Source organism: Nycticebus coucang, chromosome 5 (genome assembly GCF_027406575.1).
Source record: "Nycticebus coucang isolate mNycCou1 chromosome 5, mNycCou1.pri, whole genome shotgun sequence".
Taxonomy (NCBI): Eukaryota; Metazoa; Chordata; class Mammalia; order Primates; family Lorisidae; genus Nycticebus; species Nycticebus coucang.
Genome location: NC_069784.1, coordinates 10389535 through 10402699, shown reverse-complemented (window position 1 = coordinate 10402699; position 13165 = coordinate 10389535). Strand labels below are relative to the sequence as shown.

The 13165-nt window shown below is 39.6% G+C and overlaps 1 protein-coding gene across 9 annotated transcripts in view; it reads right to left on the bottom strand.

Moving 5' to 3' along the window:
• NEXN (nexilin F-actin binding protein) overlaps positions 1-13165 on the bottom strand; it is a 40153-nt gene that overhangs the window by 14317 nt on the left and 12671 nt on the right. For 4 of the 9 annotated variants that reach the window (XM_053592374.1, XM_053592377.1, XM_053592372.1 and 1 more), the window contains exons 2-7: positions 10236-10314; positions 7551-7742; positions 7266-7344; positions 7023-7171; positions 1480-1521; positions 49-246 (exon numbers count right to left, since the gene is read on the bottom strand). In XM_053592374.1, the coding sequence (XP_053448349.1) occupies positions 49-246; positions 1480-1521; positions 7023-7171; positions 7266-7344; positions 7551-7742; positions 10236-10262 (687 nt within the window). In that variant the 5' untranslated portion in view covers positions 10263-10314. The remainder of the gene's footprint in view (positions 1-48; positions 247-1479; positions 1522-7022; positions 7172-7265; positions 7345-7550; positions 7743-10235; positions 10315-13165) is intronic. The other 5 variants (XM_053592375.1, XM_053592376.1, XM_053592373.1 and 2 more) reach the window with 4 other exon arrangements.

Here is a 13165-nt window from a genome sequence, read left to right as displayed (position 1 = left end):
GCTGCTAACTCACTTAACTGCCTTGACTTAGTCCTTAAACAAGGTTACCATGGCCAGTGACAGACAGGCTGCTTCTCTGAGAGACTGGAGTTGTCCTTCACATCTTACTCTTCTGTCCTCTTCACACTTGAGCCTCTCTTTTTCCTCTCGTTCTTTTTCTAGATCCTCAAAATTCTTTTTCATTTTCCCAGATGTTTTGTATGATTTGACAGGGACTACCGTGATTAGTAGTGAATCATCTCCTTCCTATTTTATAAGATAGATAATTAGTGTAATTTCTTCTTAATCAAAATTCAGATTTCATGGGGCTTTACCTCCGTCATTGGTGAATTCCACTACTTTGCCATCCATGTTATAAGAAGAATGAAAAAGTATTTTTTTTACAGATTACTATTAAATATCTCCTCTAAATCCATTGTGCATTCTGAGTCAATCTTATTGAAATTCATTGCTGATAAGGTTCAAGAAGCATTCTGTTTCCCAGAAGGTGGAGTTAATACAGCTGTTCAGATAAGAAAACTGCAGTGATAGTGCCTGAATTTAATGCTCCATGCACCAACCTCACAAAGGTGATGTGCATGTGAGTATATGCTAAATCAATTTGATGGTGGATAGATGCAGTTTAAACACGCAAAAAGTTTCTTCGTATGGTTTTTCTCCATCCAGTCTTTTATATACTTAATAAAACTAATATTTAGTGAGAAAAAAACCATAGTATCTTCAAGTGATTTATTTAATATAAACAATTATATTGCAGATAATATAAACATTTATATTTTTACAGATAAAACTCTTCAGTACTTGATCCTTTTAAAATATTTTGAATTTTTAAAAATTCATTTTAATTTTATTTCATAATCTATTGTTGACCCTATCTTTTTCCAAAACTAAGGAGAAGAGTTATAAAATATAACACACGCCCTTAAAAGTTGCTCTCAATTTATGTGGCTATAGTTTTAGGTGCACCATCAAATTGTTTGATTAATTTTTAACTTATTCTGTTAGATTACAAAGGATGACTAAAATGTTTGTGGTTTTTGAATATTTCTTCATGATAATAGATACTACACTCTGTGCTAGTAGGTGAAAAGCAAAACACACATTCTCAGGGAATCTGATAAAGAAAGAAGAGAAATGATAAGAAGAAAAAGTGTTAGTTTTCAACGATCTCCCCTGTTAGTAACACATATCAAGAAACACATAGTCTAGGCAGAATATCCCAACTGAGACTAAAGAGACTTGACTTTCTAATCTAATGATTACATGAAGGTAAAACATACTTTTCTTTAAAAACACTCCAGTGTTTTTAAGGGTAAAAGTATGATCTTGCTTTGAAAAACCTACATCTGTCTTTTTTGTTGTTATTGCTGTATTTATAATAAAAAGAGTAAAATAAAAGCCCTTTTTTTCTTAGATTAAAAGAATCTGTGAATCAGATCATTTTAGGTGAATGTTTCATGAAAGGAAGTATCTGTTTACCTCTGACGCTGATTCAGTTCCCGTATTGTTTATGTCCTCAATCTATTGAATGAGAATTTCATACCATTACATTACATCAGATTTTTGCTTTTGTCTTTTAAACATACAATTGAAAAGTAATTGTGTTGTACTTACATTAAAATTTTTAATTTATAATTTTAGAAATATTTTATGTTGTTCCAAATTAGGCAAATGTATCCTTTTTAAAGGGAGGTTAAACTGTATATTAGTTTTTGCATATTGACACCATATCAATATCCAGGAAACACTATATTAAGAAAAAATTAAGATAAAGCCTACCTTTATAAACCTGGAAATTGAATAATGGATCAAACGCTTATGACCAGGCTGTGAGCTTATAAGCAGCAATTATTAATTTAATTAGAAATTAAAACTGATACTTATAGAAACATCTCTCCATTCTCTGTCTCTGTCCCAGCAAAAGGATAACCTATCATTAGCAATCAAAAAATCGTCATTATTACATTTTAAAACATAAATCTCTGACAAAAGTAGAACTTACACAATTATAAAGTGTGGTAAGGGCGGCGCCTATGGCTCAGTGAGTAGGGCGCCAGCCCCATATGCCGAGGGTGGCGGGTTCAAACCCAGCCCCGGCCAAACTGCAACAAAAAAAAAATAGCCGGGCTTTGTGGCGGGCGCCTGTAGTCCCAGCTGCTTGGGAGGCTGAGGCAAGAGAATCGCGTAAGCCCAAGAGTTAGAGGTTGCTGTGAGCCGTGTGACGCCACCGCACTCTACCCGAGGGCGGTACAGTGAGACTCTGTCTCTACAACAACAAAAAAATAAATAAATAAAGTGTGGTAAAAGATGTAGGCTAGTGTAGAAGGAAAAATAATCCTGGTAGTCATGTTTTCTCTGTATCTTGATCAGATTTAAGAAGGAAAGAGACTAATTTAAAAAGTGGGAGCTCAATTTGGCCATTACGCATAAGAATCACCATTAGGTTTGCCTGAGGGAAGGCTAAGGTACAGTTCTTAAAAACTGAGAATTGAGAGAAGATATGTTATTTAAATAAAACAATATTTGAGATCTCAGGAAAGAAAACATAAGCAATGGGAAAATGGGAACCATTAGAGAGTAAGAATTCAGATTGGGGTTTTTTCTTTGTTTTGAATTCAGATTGTTTATTGTTTTAATTTGATTTTTAAAACCAATAAAAGAATCCGGAAGTAGTTTGTTATACAGACTAAGGGAATTTTGTTGTACTCTGGCTCATGTAGGGACTGGGCTGGCTAAATCTCTCATGTTCCCACTTTTCTTTTCTATATTCTCAGAAGAAATAATACATTTTATTGGCAGCACCATAGCTCAGTGTGTAGGGTGCCTCCCACGTACACCACAGCTGGCAGGTTCGAATGTGGCCCAGGCCAGCTAAAATAATAATGACTACTGTAAAAACAACAAAAAATAGCCAGGCATTGTGGCAGGCGCCTGTAGTCCCACCTATTTGGGGGGCTGAGGCAAGAGAATCACTTAAGCCCAAGAGTTTGAGGTTGCTGTGAACTGTAAATTCACAGCACTCTACCCAGGGCAACAGCTTGAGACTCTGTTCTCAAAAAAAAAAAAAAGAAAAATACATTTTATTAGTATAGTCAGTTTCTTTCCTTTTTTTTTTTTTTTTTGAGACAAGGTCTCACTCTGTCACCTAAGCTAGAGAGTAGTGGTACAATCATAGCTCACTGTGGCCTTGAACTCCGAGGCTCAAGAGATCCCTGGGTAGTCAGGACACCAGGCACATGCTGGGCCTGGCTCTCCATGGCTCACACCTATAATCCCAGCACTTGGGAGGCCGAGGCAGGTGAATTGCCTGAGCTCATGGGTTCAAGACCAGCCTGACACAGAGACCTTGTCTCTAAAAATAGCCAGGTACTGTGGTGGGCACCTGTAGTCCCAGCTACTCGGAAGGCTAAAGCAAGAGGATTGCTTGAGACCAAGAATTTGAGGTTGCTGTGAGCTATAACACCAGAGCACTCTGCTGAGGGCAAAAAAGTGAGACTCTGTCTCAAAACAAAAAAACAAAACAAAACAAAAAACAAAGGCATATGCCACCATGCCTGACTAATTTCTTTATTTATTTTTATATTTTGTAGTGATAGATTCTCCCCATGTTTCCCAAGCTGGTCTCCAACTCCTGGCCTCAAGCAATCCTCCTGCCTTGGCCTCCCAAAGTGCTGAGATTACAGGTATGATCCACCAGGCCTAGCCTAAGAACCTGAGTACCCAATTTCTGAAAATTAAATCACTCTGAGCAGTTTATTAAAAATAAATCTAGGGCGGTGCCTGTGGCTCAGTCAGTAGGGCACCGGCCCCATATACAGAGGGTGGCAGGTTCGAATCCAGCCCCTGGCAAACTGAAACAACAACAACAACAACAAAAATTGCTGGGCGTTGTGGTGAGCACCTGTAGTCCCAGCTACTTGGGAGGCTGAGGCAAGAGAATTGCCTAAGCCCAAGAGCTGGAGGTTGCTGTGAGCTGTGACAGCACCAGCACTCTACTGAGGGCGACAAAGTGTACACTACAAAATAACTTATTTTTTTCAGAATAATTTTGTTACAGAATTCCTTGTTAATATTAATATTGATTTCCTATGTAAATGTGATGGTTTTATTGAAAGATTTATTACACTAAGAAAAAAACATTTTTTGAGAAAAGAGTCTCAAGCTGTCGCCCTAAGTAGAATACCATGATGTCACAGCCTCACAGCAACCTCAAACTCTTGGGCTTAAGCGATTCTCTTGCCTCTTCTCCCAAGTAGCTGGGACTACAGGCGCCCACCACAACACCTGGCTATTTTTTTGTTGTTGTTGCAGTTGTCATTGTTGTTTAGCTGGCCCGGGCTGGGTTCTAACCTGCCAGCCTCGATGCATGGGGCCGGTGCCATAATCACTGTGCCAAGCCCTTCTTTGCTCATTTTAAGCTGTTACCCAAACAACAAAGATAGAATACTTTTTTCCTCCAACAAACAAGAAAAAAATAAGTTTGTCTAAGTGGATATGGTGTCAGCATATTAATAGAGAACAGATAATCAATTTAATTATAATACTGATGTTCAGAAGCTACCATTGAAGAGTTGCTTACCAACTGTATGTTTTGCTTTATGGAAAGGAAACTGTGTTTGCTCCTTCTCAACCCACTTCCTTTCCTACCCTCTCTTTCCAACATCCCCTCCCTCACCAATAACATCTCTCTTTCTAAGTAGACAGGCTTTAACTTTGCCCATCGGGGTAGCCTCGAATATGACCAAATAATACCAAATCAAGGTTCTTCCTCAAATTTTACTGGCATTTGATTCTAACAAAATTCTGATAAACTGGGAGGTCAACAAGATTTTCAACTGATTCCCCTGACTCAGGAATCCTTTTTTTTTTTTTTTTTTTTTTGAGACAGAGCCCCAAGCTGTCCTCCTGGGTAAAGAGCCATGGCATCACAGCTCACAGCAACCTCCAACTCGTGGGCTCAAGCGATTCTCCTGCCTCCGCCTCCCAAGTAGCTGGGATTACAGGCGCCTACCACAACGCCCTGCTATTTTTTGGTTGCAGCCGTCATTGTTGTTTGGCAGGCCCGGCAACATAGTGAGACTCTGTGTCAAAAAAAAAAAAAGAAAAAAGGAAAAAAAGACTCTTCTTGAACTGAGTGCAGTGGCTCACACTTGTAATCCCAGCACTTTGGGAGGCTGGCAGGAGTATCACTTAAAGCCAGGAGTTTAAGACCAGCCTGGACAACACAATGAGATTCTGCTTCTACCAAAAAAAAAAGTGGGTAGGGGGAGTCAAGCGTGGTGGCACATTCCTGTAGTCTAGCTTTGTGGGGGGCTAAACCAAGAAGATCACCTGAGCCCAGGAACTGTAGGCTATCGTCAGCTATGATGGAGCTACTGTCCTCCAGCCTCGGTAACAGAGAACTCCTGTCTCTACAAACAAAAACAAGAAGACTCTTCTTAACTACCTATCCCATCCTCCACTCCTTGTATTTAAAGATATAATAAATTATATTTGAGGCCAGGCTCAGTGGCTTATGCCTATAATAATCCTGGCACGCAGGGAGGCTGGTAGATTGCCTGAGCTCAGGAATTCGAGACCAGCCTGAGCAAAAGTGAGACCTCATCTCTGCTAAAAAATAGAATAACTTTCTGGATGTCAAGGTGGGAGCCTGTAGTTCCAGCTGCTTGGGAGGCTGAAGCGGAAGGATGCTTGAGCCCAGGAGCCTGGGGTTACCGTGAGCTATGATGATGCCACAGCAGGCAACCCCAGGGTGAGAGAGTGAGACTTTCTGGCTCTCAAACTAAAAAAGAGTATTAATTAAATTATTTTCAAAAGAAGTTCAAAGCGCAGTGAATATATTCTTTTTTTTTTTTTTACTCTTTTTTGGATCAAAATAATTTAAGAATGCTGTGGAAGTTTAACTATAGGTTCAAGTATGCCATGAGATAAAAGAAGGTTGAAAAACACTGGTCTAGGGAATAATCACTACCGAAAAAGGACACAAGATTTAAGAGAACTAGACAAATCCCATGTACATGCTCAATGCTTTCTGCCAAACACCACGTTATATATTTTACTATAATTTTGTTTCCTTATTTTATAATGTATGATATAATTATGTTACAACTATAATTACATGTCTAGATATTTTATATTTATGATATATAATTTATAATTCTCCTACATTAAAATTTTAGCTCCTATGAAATTTTATTACAAAATTAATGCTATCTTTAGTAACGAGAAGAGGTAGTAGTAAAGTGTATAGCATACTTTCTTCAGATAAGAAGGCACAAAATAATAAAATATAGAAAATTCTCATTCTTGGGCGGCACCTGTGGCTCTAGGAGTGGGGCACCGGTCCCATATGCCGGAGGTGGCGGGTTCAAACCCAGCCACCACAAAAAAAAAAAAAAGAAAAGAAAATTCTCATTCTTTTTTATAGTTCACCAGGCATATGTCATCCTATGCCACCACACTAGTGGCCATGTGTCCCATAGGCGTGGCTGTCTGCAAAGCCAGGGAAACAGATTCCTTGGCCTGTAAGTGCAGCAGGTGCTTTCCTTCTGCTGTCACTTTTCTTTTTAGAAAGGTATTGGAAACTGAAGGGCACACAAAAGACATAAGGCATTCAAAGAGTGCTTCAAAAATCCAGTATTTAAAAGTATTGCCCTGAAAGGACTGGTGTTTTCTTAGGTGCTGGTAGATAGGTTGTGAAAGTAACCTTACATCTTTGTAGAATCCTCTAATAGGTCAAGAAAAATAGCCATGTGGACAATGTGAGGAAATGTGGACAGAATGCTCAGATTATATATGACGAAAACCTTGTCACTATTCTGTCTTCACCTAGGCACATTCTGCCCTTATCTTTGTAGGTATCCAATATTACATATTTTTACTTAAGGCTTGTTTCCAGGTTAGCTGCTACTTAATAGCTTTATGTTGTATTAAAGTATTTTAATTAGGCAACATACTGATTAGTTCTACTTTGCACAATTAGTTTCAGAAACAAACGCCAACTTGATATGTGGTGGTGGTACCTGCTCAGCCCTTTTAGCTAATTCACGCTCTATTTTCCTCTTTTCTAGCATGTCCTGCTCAATTCTGCGTTTTCGTTCCTCGTCTGTTCTTTTCCTTTGTTCCTCTTGTCTTTGTTTCTCCATTTCAGCAAATTTACCTTTAACAGTTCCTAAGAATATGCAAAAAGAAAAAAAAAAGTTTGATACTTTGTTACGGTTCTTTTTTTGCCATTTAATTTACAATTGACCCCTCAAGGTTCTTACCTATTAACTTTGGGACGTAAGCCTTTTCCACCTTAGCAGACAGGGCTTCCTCATCATCAGAAGCAAGTATTTCTTTAATCTAGATAATAATATAAATTAATATGAGCCCAAGTCTAAAAATTAGGCTAAATTATAGTATATGCAGAATTTACAATAGCTTACAAACACAGAAAAGTATTTTAAATTATAGTTTATATAAATATGATTATGTGAATAATAAAATGTAAATTTCAAAAATGAAAATAGTTTCACAAGAATAAAGTAAAATTAAATAAATAAAATAACCTCCTGCTTTCTCCTGTTCCATTCTCTCTCTCTAATATATTGTTCTTTTCTTCTTTGCTTTTCATCTCTAGATCGCCTTTGATTTCTTTCTTCCCTGGCTCTCTGCATGGCTTCAAACTTATCCTTTACATCACCTTTGCCAAGTTTTGGCACATAGGTTTTTGGGATAGGTTTGGATGAAGAAAGCAGAATCTTAATTAGAAGAAAATAAAGAGAAGAAAGTTTTAAAAAGATAAGAAATTAGGTAAAGATAGATGAGAATAAACAAATATAAAAAAATTATTGAAACAGAAAATAGAAATGACTTTGAAACCTTAATTTGAACCACCACAACCTGATTAGATACTTACTAAAAAGTAAGTAGTGTTCCATGGAAGCTGAAGACCACTAAGATATAAAAATCAGATACTAAATTCTAATTTAAAAACAACCTGTAAGGCTGAGTGTGGTGGCTTACTCCTGTAATCCTAGCACTTTGGGAGGCTGAGGTGGGCCGATCAACTGAGCTCTCGAGTTTGAGACCAGACTGAGCAAGAGTGAGACCCCATCTCTAAAAATAGCCAGGTGTTGTGGTGTGTGCCTGTAGTCACAGCTACTCAGGAGGCTGAGGTAAGAGAATCGCCTAACCCCAGGAGTTGGAGGTTGCTGTGAGCTGTGAAGCCACTGCACTCTACCAAGGGCAACATAGAAAAAAAAAAAAAGGTACCCAGTTTAATTTCAGAAAATTAGGCAAAGTTGAAAACAAAGCAAAAGTTTTTAAAGTTTAAAGTCTAACTCACCTATTGCATACTTGTTGATTTCCATTACTATGTTTAATGTAAGTAAAACTAAAGGCCAATTTTATACTCCCCATTTGTGGCTGAGGCGTCCCAAGGTGTGTGTGCACAGTGATTTATGTTGTCACTACTGTTGTGCTCCCCGAATATAACTCCCTTAAATCATGTCAGAAATGGGTGTGATGACTGTATCATTCCATGTAGGATGGGCTTTATTTAATTTTTAATTTTTAATTTTTTTCAGAGACAAAGTCTCACTTTGTTGGCCTTGGTAGAGTGCCGTGGCATCACAGGTCACAGCAACTTCCAGCTCTTGGGCTTAGGTAATACTCTTGCCTCAGCCTCCGGAGTAGCTGGGATGACTACAGGTGCCGGCCACAATGCCCAGCTGTTTTTGGTTGCAGTTTGGCTGGGGCCAGGTTTGAACCCACCACCTTCAGTATATGGGGCCGGTGCCCTACTCACTGAGCCACAGGCACCACCCTTAATTTTTTTTTTTTTTTAAGACAGACTCTGACTTCGTGGCCCTCGGTAGTGAGGTGGCATCACAGCTCACAGCAACCTCAAACTCTTGGGCTCAAGTGATCCCCTGCGTTAGTCTCCTGAGTAGCTGGAACTCTAGGCACCTACCACAACGCCTGGCTATTTTTAGAGACCAGGTTTCATTCTTGCTCAGGCTGGTCTCCAGCTCTTAAACTCTAATGATTCACCTGCCTTCACCTCCCAGAGCATTAGGATTATAGGCATGAGCCACCAAGCCTGGTGGGATGGTCTTTAAAAAGAAAATTCCCAAATGGGAAAAGACCTTTCCCAAAAGGAATGTGATAGAAAACTGGAGGAAAGATTTTCTCTAACATTTGGAAAACAAACTATTTCCATCATTTTGAAAATTAACCCAATCTCTAAAAGCAGTTCAGTAAATAAAACTTCAGTGCCTCAGAATACTGATCTCTTTCTCCTAGTGAAAAATGGCCAATTGCTTAATTAATCTATTGCAAACCCAGCCCAGACTTTTATTTTTTTGGAGACAGAGTCTCACTCTGTCACCCTGGGTAGACTGTTGTGGCATCATCATAGCTCACAACAACCTCAAGCTCCTGGGTTGAAGAGATCCTCTTGCTTCAGCCTCCCAAGTAGCTAGGACCATAGGCGCCCACCACAATGCTGGGCTAGTTTTTCTATTATTAGTAGAAACAGGATCTCACTCTTGCTCAGGCTGGTCTTGAACTCCTGAGCTCAAGTAATCCATCTCCCTTGGCATCCCAGAGTGCTGAGATTACAGGCGTGAGCCACCACACCCTGCCCAGCCCATACTTTGTAATCTACCATGTGTCATTGACCATTTGAGTTTTCTAACTTTATAATGTTGAGTGTCAGCAGCTGAGCTCTTCTGACTACAACCTCAGTACCTACAGCCAAGAACCAGGAAAAAGCTAAGAAAAATCTTTTCGCCTGAGAGTGAATTATCTTCTCCCTGTGAGTATAGGGCGAACATTTTTTTAAAATACTAAAAGAATAATTTCTAATGGTTATCAAGATATTTAAAATTGGGGTGGTGCCTATGGCTCAGTGAGTAGGGCACCGGCCCCGTATACCGAGGGTGGCGGGTTCAAACCCGGCCCCAGCGAACTGCAACAACAACAAAAAAGATACTTAAAATTGTACTCAAGATGCTAGCCAATACATTCGCTGTACTGTCATTCACAAATCATGCCTCCTGCCTTAGAAGGGAAGTGAAATCACTGGCCCCAAACCAGCCACTATCTCTCTGCTTGCTGTCCATCTGTACTTGATGTTATTAATTATGAACTCCTGAATATTTCCTTTCCACCAAACAACTTCCCTCTCAGCAATTCTATCATCAACCCCACATTTCCCTCATTTGCTTTTTTTCACTTTGGAGACTTACCTCCGCCTTTTGGGAAATATCGTTCATGTTTGTTCTTTGGAGTCTTGGGCTGTTTATGAGGCTCTGAATATTTTTTCACCTGAAATAAATGTCATATTTATAAGAATTTTTGACTATTTTTAATACAGTATACATATTTGTAAATGGAAATAGCAGTTATTTGACCCTCAAAAAATATTGGCATAATCCGAGCAAGTAGTAAATTGTGATAACCATTAGCTGCTTTACTCACGATTCACCGTATAGAAAATACAAGGTGCATGGTGTTAAAAGATCCCTAAAAGTTTTTGACTTGGTGAACATATCAAGTGTACTTTCTGTACATTGTATTGTACAATGTGTACTTTGTAATTATTGGGTTCTGTAAATATCAACTAGATTATGGCAGTTGATCATATTTTAGATCTTTTGTATCTTTACTCATTTGAGCAGGGGTTGGGGGCTAATTCTATCAATCATCATCTATGTAGAGTTTTCTCTTTTCTTTTTTATTTTATTTTATTTTTGAGACAGTCTTACTCTGATACCCTCGTTAGAATGCTATGGCATCATCGTAGCTCACAGCAACATCAAACTCCTGGGTTCAAGCAATCCTCTTGCCTCAGCCTCCTGAATAGCAGGGACTACAGGTACCCACCACAATGCCTGGCTATTTTTAGAGATGGGATCTCACTCTTGCTCAGGCTGGTCTCTGAACTCCTGAGCTCAGGCAATCCAACTGACCTCAGCCTCCCAGAGAGAGTGCTAGAATTACAGGCGTGAGCCACTGCTACTGGCCTCTTCTCTTTGTTTTTGTTTTGTTTTGTTTTGTTTTTTTGAGACAGGGTCTCACTTTGTTGCCCTGACTAGAGCACTGTGGCATCATCATAGTTCACTGCAGCCTCAAACTCCTGGGCTCAAATGATTCCCCTGCATCAGTCTCCCAACTAGCTGGGACTACAGGGCTCACTGCATCTGGCTAATTTTTATAATTTTTTTGTAGAGACAGAATCTTACTATGTTGTTCAGACTGGTATTGAACTCCTAGCCTTAAGAGATCCTCCCACCTTGTGCTCCCAAAGTGTTAGGATTATAGGTATGAACCACCATGCCTCGACTACATGGATTTTCTAAGGTCCCTTTAATTCTATCATTTTTGTTACATTTCAGGTTTGTTTAAGTGCATACATATCATGATTGTAATATCTTCTTTTTGAGTTGACTTTTCATCAAAATAAATTTCCCTCTTCTTGCCTCATTGTGTTACACTTACTTGATGTTAAAACAGTCACATCAACTTTTTTAGGTTTACAGTTAGCATAAGCTTTAAATTTCTAGCCATTTATCTTCAATTTACCTTTTTTTGTTTTCTTTGAGACAAGGTCTCACTATGTCGCCCTCAGTAGAGTTACATGGCATCACAGCTCACAGCAACCTCAGACTCTTTGGGTTTAAACGTTTCTCTTGCCTCAGCCTTCCAAGTAGCTGAGACTATAGGCACCCAACACAATGCCTGGCTATTTTTTAGTTGTAGCTGTCGTCGTTTAGCAGCCTGGGGCCAGGTTCACATGCATGTAGTTGGCACCGTAACCACTGGACTACAAGCGCTGCCAACTTAACTATGTTTGTATATGTGAAGTATATCTCTTAGACACAGCATAAAACTGGACCTTGCTTTTTAAAAAAGGATCAATTCTGATCATTTGTTTTGATTAATAATCACAGCATTCAGTTCATTAACACTTAATGTAATTATTGATATGAACAGATTTAGGTCTATCATTTTCCTGTTTGGATTTCTTTTTTGTGTTCTTTCATTTATTTTTTCCTTTAGAATTTTCTAGACAACTTTTTATTTTATAGACTATTTTTTTTTTTGAGACAGAGTCTCAAGCTGTTGTCCTAGGTAGAGTGCCGTGATGTCACAGCTCATAGCAACCTCAAACTCTTGGGTGTAAGCCATTCTCTTGCCTCAGCCTCCTAAGTAGTTGGGACTACATGTGCCTGCCACAATGCCCGGCTATGTTTTTTTTTTTTTTTTTTTTTTTTTTGTAGAGACAGAGTCTCACTTTATGGCCCTCGGTAGAGTGCCGTGGCCTCACACAGCTCACAGCAACCTCCAACTCCTGGGCTTAAGCGATTCTCTTGCCTCAGCCTCCCGAGTAGCTGGGACTACAAGCGCCCGCCACAACGCCCGGCTATTTTTTGGTTGCAGTTTGGCTGGGGCCGGGTTTGAACCCGCCACCCTCGGTATATGGGGCCGGCGCCCTACCGACTGAGCCACAGGCGCCGCCCCAGCCCGGCTATGTTTTATTGTTGTTTCAGTTGTCATTGTTGTTTTAGCTGGCCCGGGCTATGTTCCAACCCGCTAGCCTCAGTACATGTGGCCGGTGCCCTAACCACTGAGCTATAGGTGCCACCACAGGTACAAAGGTTTTCTGTAATCTATTCCCCCAAGAATGCATAACCTCCCCATTCTCAACATCCCCCGCCAGAGTGATAAATTTGTTATAACTGATGAACCTATTGATCCATCATTATTACCCAGAAACCATAGTTTACATCAGGGTGTTGTACATTCTGTGGTTTTGGACAAATGTATAATGACATGTATCTACTATTATAGTATCATATGGAGTAGTTTCGCTGCTCTAAAATCTTCCATGTTCCAACTACTCACCCTTTCTGCCCTAACCTGGGGCACCGCTGATCTTTCTATTGTTTTTTGCCTTTTCCAGAATGTCAGATAGTTGGAAACATATAGTTTGTAGCCTTTTCTTTCTTCTTTTTTGTTTTTATAGAGACAGAGTCTTCACTTTGTCACCTTCGGTAGAGTGCTGTGGCGGCACAGCTCACAGCAACCTCTAGCTCTTGAGCTTAGGCGATTCTCTTGCCTCAGCCTCCTGAGTGGCTGGGACTACAGGTGCCCGCCACAATGCCCAGCTATTTTT